Raw genomic sequence first — 26,202 nt, forward strand, 5'->3', positions numbered from 1 at the left:
CGCACCCCCTTGGCGGGAGAAGCAAAGATGAAAACAAATACGTGCTGGGCGCTTTTACATTCCTTGTTTGCTTACTTGTCTTCACAAATCTACAAATTGGGCGAGCGGTATTATTCCCATTTTACAGATAGCCTAAAGTGCCAAAGCCTGTACAATGGAGAGCCAAGTGGGTCGTAATCCATTTTATCCATAGAGAAGTGTGCTATGGGCAGATAAGTAGGAGACACAGCATCTCACACTCTCCACACCACGTTGGACTAAGGCTATTTTGTCCATTTTCCAGTTTCCGTGCAGTGAAGCTAGTTGTTTCAAGCTGTTGGACATCGTTCTGGTTTTATACCTGGGTTGGAGAAAGTTCACTCACTTTAATCAATTTGTAAAAGCAAATCCTTTACTATCTGCCAGCTTTTCTAAGCATCATGAGAGGTAGAAGTCAGCTCCCCTGCACCCCTCATTTCACTATCCTGCTGGATTGAATGTAGAGCCAGAACTATCAGGCTACAGCTGGGATCGGAGCTGCCTTAGCTTTCTGATTGAGCGATCCTTATGCCACATTTAAGGGCCGCCACTAGAATTATGGCCATTTTAACCTCTGGCTTTAGTACCTTGGAACCCTGAGACAAATATCAAAATACTCAAGCCTGCCAAATCGATCAGGAGGCGGCAACTCCCAACCAAAATAAAGCAATCTTTCTGACTTCATTCACATCTGAGTCATAGTGCCAAGTCTCAGGCATTGCAGTCTGAGAGATCTGCATGGATTGTCTGCAGCTGAAGGTATATGATGCAAGTCAGGCATACATATATGCCTCATCTTTCCCTAGAAGAGTAGTCTTCTGATACATATTCTTTGATAGGTGTATGATTCAAGACAGACTGGGAGCAGATTCAGCAACGGTTAGTTGGGCGTTGAGCTGCATTCTGCTAGAAGCTCTTAAATTGTTTTGCAAAAGACTCTTTCCTCCCCATTATTTACAATTCCATGTGGAAAAAGAAAAGTTTGGTGTTTTGTGGGCAATGAAAGGAGGGGCCTTGAAATACAACAGTTACAGAGTACAGGTTTCCCCCCACCCCTGCAATCCAAGAGGGGTGTGTTCCCATGAAACCTTTTGGTAAGCTGAAATGGGGTAAAGTGAAGAAGCAATTACCATCACCAAAAGGTGAGAATTCTGTTGGTGAGCAAAACAAGCAGTAATGTAGGTCTTTCGTAAAAGTGAAGGGGCATAAAGCAAACTTGTGGATAGTCTGGGAAACCTGTATCAGCTTCAAGAAGTCTTCTCTGAACATCCCATTCCTTCCCCAAAGCCTACAGAAAGGGCCTCTTGGTGCTTGGTGCCTCACCCCACCTTTCTCATTACTTAGCTGCCAGCACCCAGCTCAGGCTGCACACAGGAGGCTGGACTGTTGTCTCTGGCTGCACCCTGGTGTGCCTCCGTCTTCTGAGCCTGAGATGTGTGCCAGGCCTGGGGACAGCCCTTGAACAGAACGTTCCTGTCTGGGCCTTCACTAAGTCCTCTCCACTGCGTGCTGTTTTTTGTTGTTAATGCCCTCTGGTTTGCGCTGGTGAGAAGTGAGAAATGAATTAGGGGTGGTTTATTTACATGAAGATAGGCGCCATCTATTGGAACCAGTAGGGATGACAGCCCCCGCCCCCCACAGCCCCCAAACCTGTGAGGACACGCATCACTAGTCTATAATTTAGGCAATTTTGATTAAAGACCATGGGTATTTCCTGGGGGGAATTAATGACCGGCTGCAAAGAGTGCTTTGGGTCATTAATTCTATATTCTCATTAAGTCCTCAGGAAATGACCATCTCATGGTGAGAGCTTCTCTGGAGGAAGCATTGCAGAGATTAGAGAACTGCACACCTGGGAAGAAAGCATGGGCACAAGGGTTTGCTCCCGCCCCTCCCCCACCCAAGCCTGGGTTCTAAAGGGTGCACTCTGGCTTTGAGTGTCGTCAGCAACAGCCTGCATCCGTGCCTGTCTGCGAGTTGAGGGTTTGTGGCCAGCGGCAGGTGCATGGCTGATGGAACGGTCCCAGGAACGGGTTGGAAGGGCTGGAAGGAGAGCTGTCCTCAACTGCACACCAGGCTGGCATGATTAATACCACCCACGCCAAGCTTGACGTCAGTGATTGGACCGGGGGTGGGGATGGATGTTTGTGTCCTAGCCTAGCCTTTTCTCCCCTTCAATTTAGTTGACAGGTTAATTTCAGAGCTGAGTGCTGCTTGCTAAGGTCATTGTGGCCAGCTGAGCCACCTCAGCTGGTGACTTTCAGGACACTGGACTCTCATGAATGTTGAGGTGTGTGCCACTTTAACCCCGGATGCTTTGCGCTTACTTAGTTCCATCTAATTACTGTGAGCTACTCAAATCAATTTCTGGCATCTGGATGGGACAGAGATCTGAAAGTGGGCTTGGGGTGTGGCTGAAGACCTAATAGTGTGGTTTCCTCCCTGTCTGCAGCTGCTAAAAGTCTGAGAGTTACTTGACATTACACCCAGTGTTGGATATTCTGGAAATAAACTTTCTTATGGGAAAAGTTGGAGCAAGTCCCGTTTCCCAATTTCTCTTTTGTGAAAAATTAGAACTTGTGCTAATTGCTTTGGGGCAGTAAGGGTTCTGGGACATTTCTGCAGACACTGGTGAGGGTGGTACATCACTGTATTCAGAGACCATGCTGTGGATTTATCATATTCTCCCAGGAACGAAGACTTGTCAAGTCCCTGAGAAAGTGCCCTGGTATTCCAAACCATACTTCGCATGATGGCCTCTTACTTCCTTCAGAGAACTTCTACCTTGGATTGGATCTTGAACATATGTCAAGACCCCTTTCCTTAAAACTCACCATCCCCACACCTCAGCACAGTTGTTCATGTTTTTCTTGAATTCACATTGCACATATATAAATTAGGTTATCACACTGTACTGCAAATACCTGAGCAGGGCTGGGTCGTCCTCGTTTGTGGTATCCCTAAAGCCTCTCTGCATGGTGCCAGGCACATAATCAATGCTCGCTGAATGTCGTGAGAATGAAAAAAACAACCCTTAATGGATGACAACTGGGAGCTGTGGACTCCTGAAGCATCCAGAAGTCTCTGATCCATCCACACCAGAGAACAGGATCTGTGAAGGTACTTATAAGCAGCTAGAGTGTTTAAATCCACAGTGACTGGTCTCATGGAAGGGGCTGAGCAGGTGGAGGTAATCCTATGCAGTTTCATGTTCACAGGTGGTTGAAATCCTGGGGTAGTTTCTAAAACAACGGCTCCTTAGACCTTTTGACTCCTATCTCCAGGCTCCAGAGAAGTAACTGTTAACTTTTGGTTTCCAAACAACCCCGACACTGTTGTGCAGACTCCCCAGATACTCTCCTCTCTGGGGCTAAGAATTAAATCATTTGTGGTTTGTCTGATATCTGGCCTCATTGTGACAGTACTACAGGTGCTCTATCAGCCCCTTGTACCCACACACAATACTAGCAAAACAGGAGAACATATGTCTCCTGAGTCCAAGTTGAGTTTCTTCTAACAGCTGACCAGAAATGTCATTTTCTTCTGCAATGAATGCATGTATAGTGGCTTTGCAGATTTGCTAGTATTTTTGTTGGGGATCCAAAGGCCACAGGAAACCATCTCATTTTATTTCTACCAGAGGTACCCACAATGGTTATCTGATCCATACAACCAGTGTTGTGCTGATAAATGTTTAAAACCTGGCTCACTGGTGGTTGTAGTGGACGAGGCCTTGATTTGTAGTATACGACAATTTTTGTGGTGCTAATACTATACCCTCCCCACCTTCCTGGCCAATTTCAAGCTATAGACTTTATGTTCATGAATACAGTTAAGGGATGCTTGTAATATATCTTTATTTAGTACTTCCAAAATAAAGATACAATAGACAGAGCAGAGATAACAGGAAAATGTAGTGTATTAGTAACTGATAGTTCTGGTTACTTATTCTCTTTGTTTTTCATATAATTTATTTAACTGTAAGTTTATGAGTTAGCTTATTAATGTATCATTCATATGCCATAAAAGTCACCCTTTTAAAGTGTGCAGCTCAGTTTTTAGTATTTCACGGAGTTATGTAACCGTTATTGCTATCTAATTTTAGACCATTTTTATTATCCCCAAAAGAAATTCCATATCCATTAGCAGCCACTCTTCATTCCCCTAATCTGAACCCCCAGCAGCCACTAATCTACTTTGTCTCTATGGATTTGCCAATTCTGGACATTTCATATAATTGGAATCCATGGCCTCTTGTGTCTGACTTCTTTCACTTTCTATAACATTTTCAAGGTCCATTCGTGTTGTAGCATACATCAGATCTTCTTTTTGTTGCAAATATTAATATTTCCTTGACTGGATGTATCACATTTTATTTATTCATTCTTCAGTTGATGGATATTTCAGTTGTCTCCACTTTTTGGCTACTATGAATGTTGCTGTGAACATTCATATGTGTACAAGTTTTTGTGTGAACCTACGTCTTCACTGCTCTTGGGTATATACCTAGGAGTCAAGTTGCTGGATCATAGGGTGACTCTGTGCTTAATTTTTTTTTTTTAAAGTAATCTCTACACCCAACATGGGCCTCAAACCCATGGCCCCGAGATCAAAAGTCACATGCTCTACGGACTGAGCCAGCCAGGCACCTGTGTGTTTAACTTTTTAAGGAATGGTTGAACTGTTTCCCACAGTGGTTACACCATTTTGCATTACCAGCAATGTATGAGAGTTCCACTTTGTCTCCCATCTTCTCCGATTCTTGTTACTTTCCATTTAAAATTATTTAATTTTAATAATGCTATTTTTTAGCAACCAGCTTGCAAAATTTTTCACCACCGTCTGTGCTCATGGGTTGGTATGAGCCATCCCTAGCATATGACTGCACGCAGCCTACCAGAGGAGGCCCCGCCATCCTTCTCTGTAGTTAAGTTCCATTTCTTTCCTGCTGACAAGAGCAATACTCAATAGATTTACATTTCCTTCTTCTGACATCCTTTCTATAGAAAACTGAAACCTTAAAAGATTTGATTTTCTGCTACTTTGGAATTAAGAAGATTTTGGATTCTGGAGGATCACAAAGTTTTCAACTCCCACCAAGCACCCTGGGAAGAACATAGTGTTTCCCTTGTACATTTGTGACGAGAAACAAAGATAAAAAACAAAATGTATCTTCCTGACACCCAGATAGATCTTCTGGATGAGCTCTCAAGCAGTTGCTTCAACAGGGCAAACAGCTGTGGTCTGTTTTCAACATAATTTGATGTAATCAGGGTTAATTTTGATGATGCAGTAACTCTGAAGACTGTTTTTTAACTGGATTACTGTTGGGTCAACAATCATGTGGTATTACATTTAGTGGCTGAAACAAAAGCCAGAATTAAAACAGCTTCCCCCAAGCCCCTTCTAAATGACAGCCCCACCGGGATTAGGAGTTATGAGGCACATTTAACACAATTAACTAAAAAAGGAAAGTAGTTGCAGTCAAATTACATGCAAGCTTCTCCAAGGTCCAGAGTGTTGACTGTGCAAAGAGCTGGAAACTTATTTGTTGCTGTTTTCTTTTCCTAGAATGATTAGAAATATGTTGGCAGTAATCATTATAAGTTAACGTTTTCGTAACATTCTAGGAAAAAGCCTGAAGATTTTCTTCAGAAAAAATTTTCCGGAACCAAATGATGATTTTAGCAGTTCCCAGTTCCCTATTTTCCATGCATGTTTTCAAAATGATTATTTTAAGTGAGGACTAAATTCAGGGTGCGGCATGCCAGGGTTGAATGAATATGGTACACAAAACTCTAAACACATTTGGAACTGTTTCTGAAGAGCAAAATCTTTTATCTTACTTTCATTGTTTATGGCCGGCCAACAGCAGGGTCTGGCTTGCTCTAGGCACACATGCTTTTTTATTTAGTCTCTTACAGTTGGCAGTTTTGGCTAGTCTGAAACCCAGCTAAGGCTTATGACAAAAGCCATTCTTATATAGTTTTGGAAAGAATCTTCAAAAATAGATGCCTTGGGAAGCTGCCAAATGTATTGGTTCTTCAAAACCTCTCTAATCTGATTTTGTACTTCAAAAAAGGTCTGATATTTGTCCAACCCCCCTCTGTAAATAAGCATCTATTCATTTGTTTTGTTTTTGTGACTCAGGGTATCAAGAAACTTGAAAAGCAAATATGTCACTCATTTATCCTCCTATGGCATCTTATCTATCAGGAATTTCTCATCTAAATAATTTCCTGATTAACATGTATTCTGGGATAATGTGGGGGTATGACTAAAAGGTAATGGAAGTAAACAACAACAACAAAAAGTAATGAGAATTCTTTCCATAAATCAGATAGTGTATTAATGTTCTCTTTTAGTTGCAAAAGCAGATACCTGTTTTAAATTTCCTTAAGCCCAAATAGGAAATTTATTGGTTTAAAAAAAAAAAAAAAAAAGAGGCACATCCCATGGAACCCAAGAAAAAGTTGAATAATCTGGCCTCAGGAAGGTTAGTAACTGAGGACTAAATATAGCAAAAACTAGGCAGCCAGTTTGGATGTGTGTGTCTGTCTCTCACAGGCCATCTGGTTTTTCATCTCCGAGCATGTGCCTTCATTTCTCTCTGCAGACTGCCTTCTCTGTCTCTTGAGGCACATGGTTGCTCTGCATTTCCTAAGTTTATATATTCCTGGTTCAAGCAACCAGTCCAGACTTTCTAGTGTTCTCAATCCCACTTTTCCAAGGGAAAATGATACCCATTTTGGGTCAGGTATCCACTGCCAGTCCACTCAGCAAGGGAAGCTCCTGTCCCCACTATGTCTGCAGGGGATCCATGGGCTAGGGTGCGGTGGGGGCGGTGATTCTCAGAGCAGGAATGGGCTTGATAACTAAACTGACACCTTGCCAAGTATTTAAGAGAGGCATGAAAACCGATCTACTTTCTTTCAGGACTTACCCAGTACCTATCATTTGAAACTCTGAAAACACTTAGAAAGGCATATACTCTTATCCAAATGCAAACTATATATTCAAATACATGTTACTCAGGAAAGGTCATTTATGTCCTTGTTATTTAATTCTCAGTAAGGATTTTCTGAGAACCTACTACCATGAGTTCAGCATAGGGACACCGAGATGAGTAAGACCAGGGTCTTAAGAAGTTCAGGGTGTTTCTGGGGAGAGAAATAGGTAGGCAGGGGTCTACAGTAGTGTGTGGACAATGTTGTAGAAGAGGTATGTTCAAAGGATTGTGGGAACACAGAGAATTATCAACCAGCTGTATGGGAACTAAAACTATGAGCTCTTAGGTTTTTCTTGTTTTGGGGTGCCCCACAGAGACAGGCACTGAGTTAGCAGTAATTAACTGAAAATCTGAGCAACTCTGAGTTCATCTGAGACTTGCTGTGAATTTCTCCCCTCAATCAAATATATTCATTTGTTATTTACTGAGCATTCACTGTGTGCAAGGACATGGGTCGGTGCTGGTTTTGTAATGATGAACAGTAGAGCGAAGTTCCTGAGAACTCTATTTAGTTACTGTACTCTAGAAGCAACACCAGGAGAGACACCTTAGAAACTCACATTCAGTAACAGCTCCTAAAGATACATTACTAGTTGAACTTATACTTTTAATTTTTAACTTTTTGTTCTATGTTCAGGCAAAGGCTCCAGACTTGGATTTTTATGCTTTAAAGGCTAGTTTAAAATTTTATGAAATATTGCAGATACATAAAGAGGGAAACACCAGTTTGGGAATTACTTTTTAAGGAGAATTTCCCTGTTGTCTGATGGACATATTTCTTTTTCCTTTTGTTTTTGGGTTTTTTTTTTTTGGACACCTCAATGACACCTAATTCATTCAAGAGTTTTTTAATGAGTACCCACTATGTGCTGGATACTCTCCAGGGCACTGCAGATACAAAGATGGATGCGGTCTCTCTTGTGTTACGGAGCTCTCCTTCCTGCAGAGAAGACAAATGGCAGTGTAAGATGGCTGGTATCTGCATATGGTTCTCAGGGAGCATAATGAAAGGAGTGATTCTGGAAGCCACTGTCCAACCATTGGTATCTTGAAGTACAAGTAACATAAACATGTGAAAATGTAGAAACTCTAGTTGCATTTTGGAGTGTCACCCCTCCTAAAATAAAGCCTCACAGCCTCAGTGTGATTAGAGTTGTATTATTTTGATTCTAGGTGACTAAGAGGTGACAGGTGTGTCGCCTGGGAAAGCCACCAAGCCCATCCACAGGCATGTGGAGACAAGCAGTGCTGTGTCAGAATGCAGGGTATACTCCAGCTCGACGGGCAGGACAGCAATCTGTTGAGGACGGCTAACCCAATGGAAAAAAGTTAATCAAGAGCTATATGACAGTCAAGCACCAAAACACAGAAGTTTCCACACATGATAATTTTGTGGTTGTTGATCAATGAATAGCCCGCTCCTAAGTTTTCTGAGAAACACTAACCATACATAAGAGCCTTCCAGAACAAGTTAGTAAAGCAGACATGTTTGTTTCAATAAAATTGACATATCTGGTTGGCGGGGGGGATAGGCTGGAAAAAGGAAGGGGAAGAATCTGGATGTTGATATATTACTGGGCATTGGAAGAATCAGAGCGGGAGAGATACAGATGCACAGGGGGAAAAAACATGGGGGAGGCAGTGGACAAGAAAGGGAGGAAAACAGATCTAGGTCAAGAGGTGTGGAAGGCTTCATGCTGCATGGATTTAAGAGTAACATCACTCTGTGGGCTGGCTTTCCCTCCTTGGTACAGAGGCATAAAAAACCAGCTCCAAGGTGCAGGCAGAACAATCAAAAATAGTATGTTCTTCAATGAGCAGATTTGTGTAATTATTACCTTTTACTGTAAAAATATTAAAACCTCCCTGAAGCTTTCTCACAGCATGGAATTAAACCACCTACATTAGGATCACTCAGGGTGACTGTTTAAGAAACGCAAACTGCGGGCTGTTCCATCTACTGAATCAGACTTTCTATGGTAGAACCAAGGTAATCTGAAAATTTTTAAATGATTTTTTTAAGTTTATTTATTCTGGGGGAGACAGAGAGAGAGAGACAGAGTAAGCGCATGTGTGCGTGAGCAGGGGAGGGGTAGAGAGAGAGGGAGAGAGAGAATCCCAAGCAGGCTCCACGCTGACAGAGCACAGCACAATATGGGGGCTCAATCTCATGAACTGTGAGATCAATGACCTGAGCCAAAATCAAGAGTTGGATGCTTAACCCACTGAGTCACCCAGGCGCCCCCTGAAATTTTTAATAAGCTCTCCAGGTGATTCTTATTCACAATAAACTCTGGCCAAGACCATCTGCAATGGGAGTCCCTGAGGCAAGGCGCATGTCCTACTTATCTCTGTATGTGCAGAGTCTAGCACTGCACCTGGCAGTTTGAGTGCTCAGTAAGTTTACTGAACTGAACTGAACACACCAAAGAGGTTTTAAAAGAAAAAGTCACTCAATTCCACTGCCCTGAAATAGCTGATTTCATTTTTTTCCCGTATGCTTCTAGTCCATGTACACAGATTTTACACTACTGGTAACTGTAAACTACAATTTAACATTTTTTGAACACATTTTCACTCATAATTTTTGATGGCTATAAAATATTCATTCAACATGCAATAGATATTTTAGTTGATACAGTTTGGTTTTTTTTTTTTTTTTGAGTTTTAAAAAGGTTTCCCTCAGGAGATCTTATATTTGTGCAGTCTTTTCAGTTTAGGGAACCCTTTCACACAGTTTTGTTTCTCACAACACTTGTAAGATAAGCACTACCCTCATTCTGCAGATGCCTATCCAAACCCACAGATAAAGTCACTTGCTCAAGGTTCTGCAGTTCAAAAGTAGAGCGTCAAGACTTAAATCAGAGGGGCGCCTGGGAGGCTCAGTGGGTTAAGCGTCCAACTCTCGATTTCAGCTCAGGTCATGATCTCACGGTGAGAATGAGCCCTGAGCTGATCTCCAGGCTCCGCAGTGAGTGTGCAGCCTGCTTGACATTGTCTCCCTCTCTTTCCTTCTGCCCCTCCCCAGCTTGCGTGCATACACACCCCCCACCCCCACACTCTCTCTCAAAAAAAAAAAAAAAAGAAAAGAAAAAAGAAAAGGTCTTTTCTTTGTCTAATATCTTTTCCAACACACTAAACCTCCACCACATTTTCTGGCAGGAATATGACCCAACAGTTTCCCGATGTGAAAACCTTTAGTACAGAATGTAGAAGATGGAAATCACACTTAAAGAGATCACTGGCCAGCTATATCCTAATTGTATAGGAATGAGTTCCTGCCTTTTGGGACACTGCAAAGATCATGTGAATTGGTGGAAATCTTCAGTGAAAAAACTTAATGTTCTTCAACAACAAATGTGTATGTGACCCAAATCCATTTTTGCAATCCCCAAATGAAGGGGGATGGGATTGCCCTGAACATTTTGAAACCGTAATTAAGATTCCTCAGCAGTTATTACGTATACAGGCAACCACTACAGGATGTAAGACAGCTGGAAGGGAGGCACTAGAGACTTTTAAGCTCTTCTAGAATCAAAACCGGTATCACAGCATACTTGGGTAGTAGCTGAGTGGACAGTGGAGGGAAGCATTCCTCTACCAAGAGAAAGTCCCACTTTAAGAATACACTGCCCGATGAATAACCTAGTGGGGTGCAGCCCCGGAGATTCTATCTTGGAGAAAAGAAGGCTGGGGAGAAGAAATGGTGTTCTTGTGTTCCTTATTACATTTGCTAGAGAGAGGCAGGTTTGGGTATTATCAGGTCAGAATTCTCCAAGGATAGCAAAAGTTCTCCCTTAAGTAGAGAGCTCTATTCACTGAAGGGACAGGGTAAACTACCAGGAGCTGGGAAAATACAAGAGAGGGCAGTTTATACATCACAGACAGGGGAAGAAATATGATCTTTAAGAGATTTTCAAACCCAGGATCCTAGGAAAAGAGCAAAGCAGTTATTGTTGAACCAGTGTGCAGAGAAGGTTATAAGTCAAAGAGTCACAGCTGCAAATGGCCCAGGTTTTGCAAAATACAGTTCTAGCTGTGCATATGTGTATTTGTAGCATGATAAAACCTGTGCTGGATGGGCCTACCACGTTTCTATTCTCAGAGCATCATCTTGACATATCAAAGGCTGGTCACTTTGGGGGAGGATATTAATAATCCCCACCAAAGTTCCTGCATCTATCTTTCCATGTATATTCTAGGGTGATCCTAAGAGGAGGGTAAGTAAGGCAAATATGAGCATAAACACATAAAAAAAAAAAAAAAAAAAAGAGAGAGAGAGAGACACAGTGAGCTTAAGTACACTGCTGGGTCCAGGGCCCTTTATTCCAGTGTTTGTCTGTACTAGAATGCCTTTGAACTCGACTGTCATTTCCCTCACCCTCTCAACTCTCCCCCCTGTGTAAAACAAGGAAATCAGAGGCCAAAGTGTGTATTTTGCAACATGTCCACTAAACTCTGAGGCTTAAGATACAAACTTCTTTGGTTACCATAAAGCTCTGTGCTTTCAGTTTCTCTGGAGGCTAAGGGTGGTGGACTTTATTTGCAGTCTTACTCTCCCTTGATATTAGGAATTCCTAATAACCAATCTTCATAACAAACTAATCTTTTATTAAACCAAATGAATTTGAGGCATAGTAAGCTACAAAAGAACAAGGTTCATAATACATTGTGAATACATTAAAAAATTCTGTAAACTGTAAAGCAATGTTCAATTGATAGTCATATTACTAATAATAATTATGAACAGTAAAGATGTAGCAGGAAGTTACTGAAGAGTCATGAACTATGTTAACTCAATAGCTGCCTGAATGACAGTTTAAGAACCACCCAAACTCCTGACTTCTTTACAAAGTTCCCCTGGAAACTCCCACACAGTGTGCTAATAGTGGTTGTAAATTCATTGGACTCCAAACAAACTGGAGCTAATTAGAATGCCCAAGAGCTACCTGGGACCTTAGCTGATCAGAGGAGTAATTCAGGACTCCAGTAATGGCAGAATGTATAAGTTTCTGGAGGTGTGTTGGTCCTGATCTAATAAGATCTGTCTTGTGGACAGATCGTAATCATTTTTGTGTCAGGTGATTAAGGTTATTTTTTGTCCTGAATGCCTTTTAATTTGGACTATACACTGGGAAGAAACTACAGTCAGATATTACTCCCACCTGTTTTCTTTTTATTATACATACTTAAGATTGCAGACTGAATACAAATATTGATCAGAAGCCAACAAGCCCCACGCATTTCTTATCAATTCAATCCAGGCCAATTTGTCTTTCAACTCTGCATTTTTATGTTCTTGCCTCACCACTTACTAAAATAAATATATGAATAAATAGCAATCCAATCCAAATAAGCATCTTTCATCTATAATTATCTAAACAAGAGATTTAAAGAAGAGTAGAGTTAATCCATCTCACCAATTGCATCTTCAGTGCCTGTTCAGTCATGCTTGAATGTCCAGATTCAATTTATAGAGAGAATGAATGTATAACATTGTAGAGGGACGCTTCTGGCAGATACTGTCTGAGAGGGACAAAAGGTCAAACAGTCCCTTTGCTGTTCTGTGACAGTCAGTCTCTGGGCTGGGTCAGAGGGTGGGAGAATTATGTCTAGATCTGGAATGGATCACTCACACAATTAAGTTCTTGTGAGACCAAAAAAATACATGAATGAATGAATAAATAGAAGCACAACCTCGCCAGGCCAGAGGACAGCCGGATGAAAGTAACTATTTTTCCCCACCTAATTCAAAATTTGAAATGAGAATGGAAATTAATGATGGAAAAACCATTTCTAAGTTTTAAAATATACACACTCTTTCTTGGGTGGCTGGGGTTGCTATTTTGAGGTGACGTTTGGAAATCTTGGGAAAACAGAATCTGATTTTTCCCTCATTGGAAACTGGTTACTCAAACAGAAGTTAACACCCTCAAATCACCTTTTAACTCACAGTTTAAGCCCTATAAGAATATTATTATAGCGTGGGTAGTCCTTGACTTTTATTCATTCTACACAGGATTCTACAATGCTGCTTCTCTGCAGAATCTGGATATTCATACAGGAGCTGACAAGTGGGCATTTTAAAGTTTTCCCTGTAGATGCCGTCTGCCCTGCCGGCAAGTTTAGTTTTGGCATTTTCATGATCTTTGTCTGACACCAGTATTTGCTGTTGCTCAATTATTGGTAAAATAAAAGCAATGAGTCAAAGATGTCAATTTTGAGGCTTGTTATGAGTGGCAAGTGTTTGGCTTCAACCAGATACTCACTGTGTGATCAACTGTAGAGGAAAAGAACAAGTAAGTATGAAAGTTGGGAAATACACTGCTGAAACTTATCAAAAAGGCAAGAACAATGTTTATTTGAGGAGGAACTTCTCCCACCCCACGCACACACACACAATGAACACACTGAAGTCTATTGCAGAACTTTCAGTGATCTGACTTCACTGTACATTTTCAGAGACCTGATATGTGCTAAAAATCAAGTGTATAAGTTAGACTCTAAATCGATTGTTATTAGTGACTATCTCCAGCACAGATTCCTGAAAGATTAAGAGATAGAAAAAGAATCCTTAGAGTTGATCTATTTCGAAATGATAGTTCTGCAGGTGAAATAACTGGAGGGCACAAAGATGATCGTACCAGATTAACACTCTCCAGCTAAATCAATGGTGGCTCTGGGATCAGCACCTGGGGTTTCTGTGATTCACTGTTCTTTCTATCACTGTTGTTTTTGATGCCCCACCATCATATTAACATTATAATTCTATCTGGTGCCTCAAAAATCACTGGAGACATGATGCCCGAAAGCCTGGGAAAATATTAGTGCTTCAGGTTGGGGGCCTGTGAGAGTCTCTGATTCTCACTTCACAAAATTAATACAGTATCAAGACTTGAATGTCAAATCAATACTGACTGATGTTGCAAATGTTTTAAAATGGTTTCTGCATTTATCTTCCAGGTCTAAGGTTAAATACCACCTTTTCAGAGATACCTTCTCTAGCAAAGTTATCTATGCTTGCCCTGTTCCTTTTTTTTTTTTAATTTTTTTTATGTTTATTTATTTTTGACAGAGAGAGAGACAGAGCATGAGTGGGGGAGGGGCAGAGAGAGAGGGAGACACAGAATCAGAAGCAGGCTCCAGGCTCTGAGCTGTCAGCACAGAGCCCGACGCGGGGCTCGAACTCACAGACCACGAGATCATGACCTGAGCTGAAGTTGGACGCTCAACCAACTGAGCCACCCAGGCGCCCCTATGCTTGCCCTGTTCTTTATAAAATATTATAGCATATGTCATATTTTGAAATACATTTGTTTGCTTATTGATTGTGTATCTTCTCTAATAGACTGTAAATTCCATGAAGGCATGGGTCATTTCTCTTTTGTTTACTATCATTTATTTACCACCTAGCCCCATTCTTGGCATACTGAGTAAGCTCAAATAATATCTGTTACACACAAACAAATGAATTTATCTCTCTAGCCCACGATTGAGGCAAGCCTTATGAAAGCTCTAATTATCTCTTTTGTCCTGCCCTAAACTTGGTATCTGAGCCCAGGGGATTAAAGTTCTAGGGAAGCAGATTTTAGCTCCGCAAAAACGAAAAATGAGACAGATTCAGAAATGGAATGAGCTATTTTGTGGGATACTGAGCTCTTTGCCAACAAGTGCCTGCCCAGGTATAGGCGCTCTCTGCATCAGGCAGAAGTTTGGTCATGAGAACATCTTAGTGGCTTCTGTGATTTCCAGCTCTAAGGTTTGGCAGTTCCTTTCAGTCATTTGCTTTGGGTTAGGATAAAATAAAGTCCACATACAAACTCATCAGGAAATAACCTCAGATAAGTTATCTAATGAGACTTAGAAAATTGACTATTTAGGCATGCATGCCATTTACCATTATTTGATACATATAAATTCTACTGAGCATATAATTTGGCTGTAAGTCCATAGATATGTAACTCAATGAAGACTACAAGAGTTAAAAAAAATTTGTGTAGTATTTCAGTTTTAAGCATGCATGTGTGTGCGTGCACACACATGCACACACACACACTTTCATGTAATTGTTGTATCAACTCTGAGGAAAATGATGTATGAGCTCATACAGAGTAAACGGCTTGTCCAAATCATACACGTAAAGTGCTACAGTTGTCAGGTCTCAGATTCCCAAATCAGCAATCCTCTCAAAAACTCTAATAGACAATATTGCCTTTTGAGTCCAAAATTACCCGTCCTTCAGGTTTAGCTACATTTGCATGCTCATCTTACACTGGAAATACCTTCTTCCACTTTTCACTGTGGAAAGGTCAAATGGAACTTAAAAATATATCTGTATTTTTCTTTCAGAGGTATCAAAAATCTATTTTATTATTAGAGAAGTTACAAACATCTACTATAAACTACAACAGTCATTAGTTTAAATAATTAATACATCCCATTTGCTATTTTTATACTTAAAGATCAGCAGTTATTAAATGTGACTTTTTGTACCCCGTCTGATGAAAGATTTCAATTCAGAACATTAACTTAGTATTAACTCAAAAAAGACCCCAAAAGGAATATTTTCTTCTGTAATGTTTAGTAAAACGGTGAGAATAAGATGGGCATTTATCATAGATTAATTGGAAAGGGAGAAAAGATCCAACATTTTATTTTTAGCTCCTAGTTGTTTCTCAGAGGTCACAAAGAGCAGTGCTCTAATGATTAAAGACAAAGTAAAACACACGATCTCATCCTGTCTTAAGAGTCTGAAAGGACCTCTGAGACCACAGTTCAGTTTCTTCATTTCTTCTTAATTGACATAATAGATTTTGAGATTCTACCTGCTGCAAGTATCTTTTTGAGAGAGTTCATTTTTCCACGAATTGCTCTCAACTTTCTAAGAAAATCATGATCACTTCTATTTTTCATAGGTCATATCTTAGGGCATGACAATTACATATTGAAAACTTTTGCATTTCTATACTTCAAACATGTATTCTCTTATATGCACATTCACACGCAGTACCTCTGGCACAGGGTGATTTTCTTTAACTGGTCTTCCAGCTATAAAACACACGAATGAGTAAATCTTGGAAAAGGGATAACATCTTTGATATTGTCAATTCCCAAGATGCACTGCAGATAGCGTTCAAATCCCATCCCAAAGCCTCCATGTGGTACAGATCCAAATCGACGGAGGTCCAGATACCTGATTTTGAAAAGACAATCATCACCTATAGATGCTGTATTGTATCAGATGTCATGATAGAATTTTACATTTCAAAAATATTTTGCAGCCATTTGTTACCATCTACATAATTTTTTTAAAATGTTTATTTATTTTGAGACAGAGAGAGAGAGAGAGAGAGAGAGAGAGAGAGAGAGAGAATGAATCCCAAGCAGGTTCCGTGCTGTCAGAGCAGAGCCCAACATGAGACTTGATCTCACAAACTATGAGATCATGACCTGAGCTGAAATCAAGAGTTTGGTACTCAATCAACTGAGCCACCCAGGCACCATGATCTACACCACAGTAGTAAACAAATCTTTTCCCTCCAAAGACAGGTGAAGAACAAGTTATAATGAGCTGTCCAAGGTAACTCAAATAGCATTCCTGTCATGCATTCATAGGCTTTGGTCACTTGATCCTTTTTAAGTTATTTATGTACTTATATGCAGAAAATTTGCCTCATGAGGCTACAGAAAATGTTCTAATAACTTTATTAATTTTCTTGAAAATATATTCTTCTTCTATTTTTTAGTTTGTTAATGCTTTTTTTTTCCTACTAAAATCATGTTGTTCAATACAGAGAGAAGAGTGAAGAGTTTTGCCTGATAGGTTATAAAATGATACCCTCTGTATTAGATTGTAAGCTCTATTAAGAACAGGAACTGTGCCTTATTCAACCATTTTATCTCTACGTCTGCTCTGGAGAAGATGCTTCCTCCATGAAGATTTGTTGTCTGAAGGCACAAAAATATACTCTTGAACGCTAGAGTGAAATTTCCAGTCCTGTGCTTCAAACCTAGTATAGTATGTCCAAATCCATTTTTCTGGAAGGCTAGATAGCCTGCAAAACCTATCTATACTAATTCTATTCCCATTTAAAATCATGTGGCTAGAAAATGGTACGGCCATGATTCAAACTCAGATTTCAATACACCGGCTTGTCATAAATTTATTTTAGGAAAGGAAGGAGGAGGAAGACTTTATAGGTATTTTTATTATGTCATTTGGTGGGGGATTTCTTTATAGCTTCTTGAATGATTTGTAAAATCACTTCCAGAATAAAACTTAAGTGCCATAGCCGGTAGTCATTTGGATCCTCAAGAATAAAGACGATTACCTAATTTACCCACTATCAGTAATAATGACCACATGTATTGGTATTTTAGGCAATTAAGATTGAATATGGATCTTTCTAAAAGAGGAATTGCAACTGGGTGAGTTACCACCAAGTGAGGGATCAATGAACAGGAGTATCTAGTATAAAACTTCAGACCAGTAAGAACTATCAGGAATAATGGAAACAAGCACAATCTTGAGTAAATGAAATGTTTGGTAGCTGAATTAACTTCAAGTTTCCAAGGCATGGGGGCAGGGCATACTTTGATATACTGAGAAAATGAGATGAAAGGCCTATCAAGCCACCTGCCACAAACACCTGCAGGATCTGGGCTGGCTGCTAAAAGTCCAGCAATAGTTTCAGCTGGCTCTAAATTTCTCATACATCGATGTCAAAACACTGGCATAAATGGCTGGAAACTGAATTCAGCAGATGGATTTAGTCTGTAGCATTTTTCTTGCCCTTGCTTTGATATATAGAAAAATCCACTTCTAAAAAACAAGTTTTCGAAGGAATATGTATTTGTTAGATTGTTGTTAAACTGATTCTACGGCAGCCAGGTTACAGAAGAGATGGCACAAAAATTTGTGGAACTAGTTACAGATGTTATTTGCATATGGCACGGAGAAATAGGAAGTGAGTAAAATCTTTAGACACCTGGGGTGGTTACTCACAATGTAGTGGAACACGAGCAGAGATCGCAGACTTGAAGATTTCTAAAATCCCTTCTACCTTTAAAATACTGTGATTGCCAGATAAAAGGAAGCAGAGTAGAATAACAGAGATTTGTATTTAGAGATCTTAAGAGTTTGAAAACTTTAGCTGGGACAAGAATAGTACTGAAATGAGTAAGACCAGAAAGGCCTACACTTATTTAACAAACAATTAAAATTTGTATTTAGCTAGTTTTTGCATACTATGAAGATTATCTTGTAGACAGACAAAAACAGGCAAAACGCATAAGCTTGCTCAGTCAGGGGGCTCATCTACCTCATAGCGAGACTGAGAACAAAGGAAAGGGGAAAGGAAACTAGCTTTTACTGAGGTTCTATTCTAGGTAGATACTTACCCTATATTATTTTATTTCGTCCTCACAATAATCCTCTTAAGTTGATATTATCATCCCATTTCAGAGCCAAGAAAACCAAGACTCAGAGAGATTAAGTATGTCTAAAGTCACTATTGGTACCGAGAACAAACTGAGGGTTGATGGGGGGTGGGAGGGAGGGGAGGGTGGGTGATGGGTATTGAGGAGGGCACCTTTTGGGATGAGCATTGGGTGTTGTATGGAAACCAATTTGACAATAAACTTCATATATTGAAAAAATAAAAAATAAGAAAGTCACTATTGGTAAATAATAAGGCATTTAAGGGTCATGACCTGCACATCATTTTAGGCTTCTGCCCTTCTGTAATCTAGGTATTTCAAAAGGCAAGTGTACAATTTGACCCTTCCTTCTCCTGAGGACAGCAGAAGAATTAATAATATTGTTGGTATTATTACACCAAGATCCTGAAGGAAAGCTACTATATAAAAATATAAGTACATAATTTGTATGTATTCAAAAGTACTTGAAGAAAGGGTTTGCAGAAAGAAAACCAGAGCAATTCTGGAGAAGTAAATGTATGAATGCAGACAAGTGCTCTTTCCTACGCAGCACAGATTTCTGCAGACTTTAGGGATCACTTAGCTCAAACTCTAATTTCACACACAGAGAAACTGAAGCATAATGGTTAGGAAAAAAGCCCCAGCTCCATGTTTCTAACTGTGTGCTCATGGTTAAGTTAGTTAATATCTCTAGACCTTAGGTCTGGAGGGGTAATAAAAAGGAGATAAGAATAGTAACCAACTCGTACGGTGTTATGATAATTACATAAGAAAATATACATTAAAATTTTAACACAGTTATCCAGCAGCACCCAATAAGTAATAAATAAACGGCAGCCACTATCATTACTATTTTTCCAGGATTCAAAGACAATAAATAATCTGAGAACTGAACTATTCATTTTTCTTAACAATGTTTCACAGTGCCTTGGGAATACACGTAAAACTTGTGTAACAATCAGACCAAACAGCTATAATAAGAATGATTAAGGGTCACATTCTTACCATTGGTAGGCTTCCGTTAGTCCTGATCTGTAAGAGGAAAATAACAAAATTCTTTCAGAGAATGGCAAGAAGATAAAGATACTAACCACCAAACATTTATTCTGGGTAGTATGCAAAGTGCTCTTTATAAAGAAGTATACACAAAAACCTGTGCTCTCAAAGAACATGCAATATAGTTGAGAAGCTGAACCTTTAATATGGTAAGAAAGCTAATGTATCCAATAGTCTAAGGTGTTATCAAGTGAGTGGCAGAGACAACAAATGCTATAGGAAGTATAGTCCAGAGCCCAAAAGAAGGGGTCCATGTCAGATGAGCTTACTGTCCTGTGACATAAGAAAAGCACCATAATTATGGGTGCTGGGAGGCACACAGAAGGAACACAAAGACACAACTTTCATTCTGTAACATTGAAATAATAATATAGATTCTGCCTCCAGAATATGGTTGAAAATTGTTTTCTGGCCAATTTGAAAAACGCTAATAAAGTTTTAAGCTCTTAGTACTCATGAAAATTAATTTCAGCCCTTTAAAGCTTGGCTGGCTCGGTTGGTGGAGTGTGCGACTCTTGACATCGGTGTAGTTAAGTCTGAGACTCACGTTGGGTGTACAGATTACTTAAAAATAAAATCTTAAAAAAAATTAATTTCAGCTTTTTAAAAAAATGTTTGGGATCACAGTGCATCTGAAGTGATAAAGACTATGAAAAAACCAGATATACAGAAAACATGAACAGAAGTCACAGATATATCCCTAAGATAGGGAAACACATATAACCATTTCATTAGGAAAGATAAATTTGGATATAATCAGATATTAGGTAAACATGTAATGTTATGAGGAAAGGTTTCCTGAAGGAAGGAAGCAAGCAAAGAAAACAGACCAATTAATCTTTCAACAGATGAGGTTTCTTGCCATGTGTGATTTTTATTGTGCTTAAAAAAAACCCAGAGAATCTTAAAATTCTTTCCATCTAAGGAGTTTGACCTTTACTTCAATTCCACAATTTTCCCAGGACTTTCTAACATTATAGTAGTAAGGAATTAGGGGCCGAACTAACAAAAAAGAAGCCTCCCAGAACATATTTATTCCCTTTCTTCTGGACCCTGACCAAATAGAGCAGTTCAAATGATTGGGATTACAAAACCAAGTTACCTAACAGATTTATAGGTTGGGATCTTGGAAAAAACATCAACTTTTTAAGCATTTCTCCACTAGGAAAAGAAGAACTTATAAATGGCTAATTTTACAGGATATTTTCAAAGTATTATGGCTTTTCCAGGTTACTCTGAAACCCAGTATTATCTGGAGAGTAGGAGAGTGGGATTAAGCCTTCAGCATGGGAAAAACTTTTTTTTTTTTTTAAAGTCTGGCACAGCAAAAGTGGAAACCATGGAAAACAGAAGTTTATAACCTTGGTTAGTTTAGGAAGTCATTGTGGTTTGTTGGCAAACCACGCATGCATAGGAGTGGTAGTTCAATTAGAAACACAATTCTCTACTTCTCATCTCCAAAACATTTTCTGCATTTTATGGATTAATTTCTAGGTCTCAAACAGCAAGTTAAAATAAGTTATTCAAATAGCTTAATCAAGACCCTTACATAGCAGAAAACCCAAGGAAGGGAAAACTGCTTATTCTAAATGTTAGTTTAGTGGATATTTTTAGTATCTTTCTTTCTCCAGCTTTATCCTTTCTCTGGTTCAGAGTCTGTCTTTATGTCCCTATAGGAGTCTTTGTTTATGTCCCCAATCATAATTTAGAGTAAATAAAAAAGTACACAGAGAAGAGAAAAAATGAAGGACAAGCTTTAAGGTTGGCTTCTATCATTAACTTTTAAAAAAGCAATTTCTGGGGTGCCTGGGTGGCTCAGTGCTTAAGCGTCTGACTCTTGATTTGAGCTCAGGACATGATCAAATAATTCATGGGATGGAGCCCCGTGTCGGGTTGTGCGCTGACAGTGTGGAGCCTGCTTGGGATTGTCTCTCCCTCTTTCTCTCTGCCCCTCTCTCACTCGTGCTCTCTCTCCCAAAATAAATCAATGAACATTAAAAAAAAAATTTTTAAGCGATTTCCATAGGGAGAGATACATACAAATTAGTGGACAAGTAACACTATGGCCTTATTTCACATAACAGTTCCAATCTTTAAGACAGGGAAACTCAGAGAAGTCACATAACAACTTGCTCAAGGCCACAAAGAATCTGAGATCCAGGTCAGTCAGGCGCTGAGGCTCATTCACTCTTCTCTGTTACTTTGCCAAGACTGCCTCATCATCAATTTCTGAACTTTGTTTCTTTTAGGTCTGATCATTACCTGGCCAGTCGCTGCTCTAAGAAATGGTACCGTTCCTCTCTGAGGCTTCCTCCAAAGAGCTCTCCAACTCCAGGAACCAGAAGATCAACAGCAGCAACCTAAAAAGGAAAAAACTATAAACAATCTCACACATTCAGAGGATTCCAACAATTGTCAGCTTCTCAAGCAAGTGGAACTTTTAACATTTTGGCGACTGGCTATTTAACTGCTTACCAGAATATTATTTATGTTATCTGTTGACATGGTTTCAAAATCAAATTTTTAATATAATCTTTAGAATAAATGATACAGAAATTGCGGACAGTTACCTCTCCTTTCTTGCACCATGTATACAATGTATTTAAATGTGTTTTCTTCACAAATGTGGTATATTAATTATAAAAAATGTCACAAAAAATGTGGCAAGTATTAAAAATTATGAGATATTAAAAATCACCTATCACCATGCAGAATAAATTGCATTTTTTGTTTTTAGATGTTGTATTCTTTATTTTGAAAATCAGGCTAGGGAAAGTCCCACTTTGCCAGGGAGGGGTAGATCAAGCCCTGTGTAGGGCTCTGTGTTGACAATGCGGAGCCTGCTTGGGATTCTGTCTCTCCCTCTCTCTGCCCTTCCCCTATTCTCTCTCAAAATGAATAAAATAAACTTAAAAAAAAAAAGAAGTTATCAGTTTTTATTTAACTGCTTTTTTGTTGTTGAATATTTTGGTGTGTGTTGTTTGTTTTCTCTTTAATAATTTGACAATGAAGATTTTTCTTTAATTTGTAGTATTTTGGTAGGACTTGTAAAATATGTTCTGATTATTATTTTTAGTGTTTATTTCTTGAGAGAGAGAGAGAGAGAAAGAGACAGAGTGTGAGCAGAGGAGGGGCAGAGAGAGAGGGAGACACAGAATCTGAAGCAGGCTCCAGGCTCCAAGCTGTCAGCACAGAGCCCCACGTGGGGCTTAAACTCACGAACTGCGAGATCATGACCTGAGCTGAAGTCAGACGCTTAACTGACTGAGCCACCCAGGCGCCCCCGATTATTATTTTTTTAACGTTTGTTTATTTATTTTGAGAGAGATCAAGCAGGGAAGGGAAAGATAGAGAGGCAGGGAGAGACAGAATCCCAAGCAGGCTCTATGCTGTTGGCGCAGAGCCCAGCGTGGGGCTTGATCTCATGAACCATGAGATCGTGACCTGAGCAGAAATCAAGAGGTGGGCGCTTAACTGATGGAGCCATCCAGGGGCCCCAAAAATGTTCCAATGATTAACCAAAGAAGTAAAAACTGAAACAATGAGATAGCATTTTAGAGTTATCAAAATGTGAAGGCAAAAAACCAACATAAACAGCATGGATTAGAAGATACATGAGCCACTACTCTCCCACGACTGACAAAACCTTTCTGGTCAGCAACTTGGGAGAAGATAATCAAAAGCCTTAAACATCCATATGCTGTGACCTGGCAATGGCAGTTCTAGGAACTAGTCCTAACAAAATAATCAGAGATGCAAAAAAAACCAAACAACAAAAAGCAAAAAACGATAAACAGGAAAAAAAGAAAAAAAACAGAAAAGATTACTGCATAGAGTATTTGTTGTGATATTACTTACAATAACAAAATTTTGTTCAAGCATATGTCAATAGGAGATGACAGTTAGATAAATCTTAGACACAGAAAGAAAAATAGATTGGCATCTAAAATAATGAGATGTTAATTATGCTGCCACTGTCATTTCTTCTTTTCTCTGTCTGGTATTTTATTTTCTACAATGAGGATGTATTACACTTTTGTGTTAAGAAAATAACAGAAAACTTTTAATAGGGGAAAATGGTAGCTTCATATTTTAATTTGTATTTCTTTATTTACTAGTAATACTTAATTTTTGAGAATGTTTATTTGCTATCTATATTATTTTGGGATCTGGTAATTCTTTTTTGTGGGGCAGGTAAGCATTATTAACACCAAGAATCTAAAGGCACAAAACTAAAAAAGGATGCAACAAATGAAAGATTAGGAACTCATAAAACACATTTTATTTATTTATTTATTTAAAAAAATTTTTTTAAATTTTTTATTTATTTTTGTGAGAGAGAGAGAGAGAGAGAGACAGACAGACAGACAGACAGAGTGCAAGCAGGGGAGGGGCAGAGAGAGGAAGACACAGAATCTGAAGCAGGCTCCAGGCTCTGAGCTGTTAGCACAGAGCCCAACGCGGGGCTCAAACCCACAAACCAAGAAATCATGACCTGAGCCGAAGTCAGATACTTAACCAAATGAGCCACCCAGGTGCCCCACATAAAGCATATTTTAATCTTCAATTATTATTATTATTTTTAAAGTAAACTCTACACTCAACTGGGGCTTGAACTCACAACCCCAAGGTCAAGAGTCACATGCTCTAACAACTTAGCCAGCCAGGCGCCCCTCACATTGTAATCTTTAAATGCCATATTATAGTATAAACTCTTTTCTTAAATTCTACCTCATTGTATTATTAAGCCATCACCCTGTTCTGATTTCAGAACTTTATTTTTTCTTCTAAGTAGGCTTCACACCCAGCATGGAGCCCATGACTCCTAGATCAAGACCTGAGCTGAGATCAAGAATTGGATGCTTAACTGACTGACCAACCCATGTGCCCCTGATTTCAGAACTTTTGACTGAGATATCCTTTATAAATAACTGAGATTAATAAAGAATGTAATAATTCAAGAATGTGCTCCAAATACTGTATGTCTCATCCTCATTATTATCGTTAAAGGAGAAAAACATCAGGTATAATTTTCTTCACTTGGCTGAATTAGAATGAGAAAGAACAGAAATTCACTAATGGCTTCTACTTTTACTAAATTTCTTACCACTCAATAAGCTGGTGGGAAGACAAACAGATTTTGTCACACTACCACTGCTTATTGACCACATTTTAGTAATTCTTCTGTGAACTTGGGGGGAGTACAATGACCAAGCAGGTAATTCAGAATGTGGATTTGGTGACTCAGACGCGATGACAGGTAATGAAACACAGTTTTGGACAGGTGGACAAGACAGCCTTAGAGTAAATTGTCATGGGCTATATAGTTAATAGAGTTGGACTCCAATCAGAACCCTGCAGTTGCCCTTCCTATTCGCAGAGAAAGGGGAAGTTTCAAGGGAGTTTTTACGGCCACTGAAGGACTGGCATCTTTATTTCTTAGTATCTTGCCTTTGGACATGGCTAAAATATCCTATAAGTTGAGACATGTGTTCAAAAATTTAACTTTATTTTTTAGGTTTATTTATTTGAGAGAAAGAGAAAGAGCAGGGGAGGGGCAGAGAGAGTAAGAGCAGGGGAGGGGCAGTGATAGAGGGCTAGAGAGAGGGAATCTCAAGCAGGCTCTGTGCTGTCAGCATGGAGCCCGACATGAGGCTCAAACCCACAAACCATGAGATCATGACCTGGGCCGAAACTGAGTCGGATGCTTAACCAACTAGGCCATCCAGGTACCTCCCCCAAATCTGTTAACTTTAGTACATTGTTTTAAATTTAGACTTATAAGCAATCAAGATTAGAAAAGAATAGACAACCAAGTGGTTCTCTGGTCTTTGCTTTAAAATATTTAAAGACTGAAAACCACTACCCTTGAAATATAGCATTCCATCTTTGGGTAGTTCTGACTACTAACAAGGGACAGGTGTATCTAAAATCTATCATTTCGAAGGATTTTATTTTTTAAGTTTATTTATTTATTTTGAGAGCATGAGTGTGTGCATGTGTGCACGTGAGTGGGGGAGGGGCAGAGAGGGAAAGAGAGAATCCCAAGCAGGCTCTGTGCTGGCAGCATGGAGTCCAATGTGGGGGCCGATCTCCCGATGAGATCATGACCTGAGCCAAAACCAAAACTCAGAAGCTCAACTAATTGAACCACCCAGGTATCTCTGCAAGGTTTTGAAGTTGAGGCAATTCCAAGCCACAAAGGTAAGCAGTAACTTCTTCTGGTACTTTTGGTATAGGCAAAGCTTTAAAAGCCAGAGCTATAAAGGTCCACTGCCTCAAAAAAAAAAAAAAAAAAAAAAAAAAAAAGATGCCGGAGAATCAGCTATCATGGAAGAACAAGAAATAATAGTCCAGCTGGGGCTGGTGGCCAATGATGAGGGAAGGAGTTGTTCTGCTTTCTCTATCCATTCATAAGAATCAAACAAGAAACTCATTTCCTGCTTGGTCTTACTGCTAATGCAACTAAAACAAGTAAAAAAAAAACAAAAAAAAAAAACTTTGTAAATCTTAGCACTTTCTGTGAGTCTCAATTATGTTAATTTTGAACCTTAGTTTTTTTCAATATTATTTTCAGAGGATATCTGGGTGGCTCAGTCAGTTGAGCGTCCGACTTCAACTCAGGTCATGATATCTCAGTTTGTGAGTTCCAGCACTACGTCGGGTTCTGTGCTGACGAC

At 39.4% G+C, this 26,202-nt stretch overlaps 1 protein-coding gene across 3 annotated transcripts in view; it reads right to left on the minus strand.

The window, feature by feature from the left end:
* Positions 1–4,356: 4,356 nt before the first annotated feature.
* NARS2 (asparaginyl-tRNA synthetase 2, mitochondrial) overlaps positions 4,357–26,202 on the minus strand; it is a 131,605-nt gene continuing 109,759 nt past the window's right edge. For 2 of the 3 annotated variants that reach the window (XM_049619825.1, XM_049619846.1), the window contains exons 12-14: positions 21,785–21,882; positions 19,472–19,498; positions 11,091–16,220 (exon numbers count right to left, since the gene is read on the minus strand). In XM_049619825.1, the coding sequence (XP_049475782.1) occupies positions 16,076–16,220; positions 19,472–19,498; positions 21,785–21,882 (270 nt within the window). In that variant the 3' untranslated portion in view covers positions 11,091–16,075. Of the gene's footprint in view, positions 7,968–11,090; positions 16,221–19,471; positions 19,499–21,784; positions 21,883–26,202 lie in introns of those variants that run through there. The other variant, XM_049619836.1, reaches the window with a different exon arrangement.

Source organism: Panthera uncia, chromosome D1 (assembly GCF_023721935.1).
Source record: "Panthera uncia isolate 11264 chromosome D1, Puncia_PCG_1.0, whole genome shotgun sequence".
Classification (NCBI taxonomy): domain Eukaryota; kingdom Metazoa; phylum Chordata; class Mammalia; order Carnivora; family Felidae; genus Panthera; species Panthera uncia.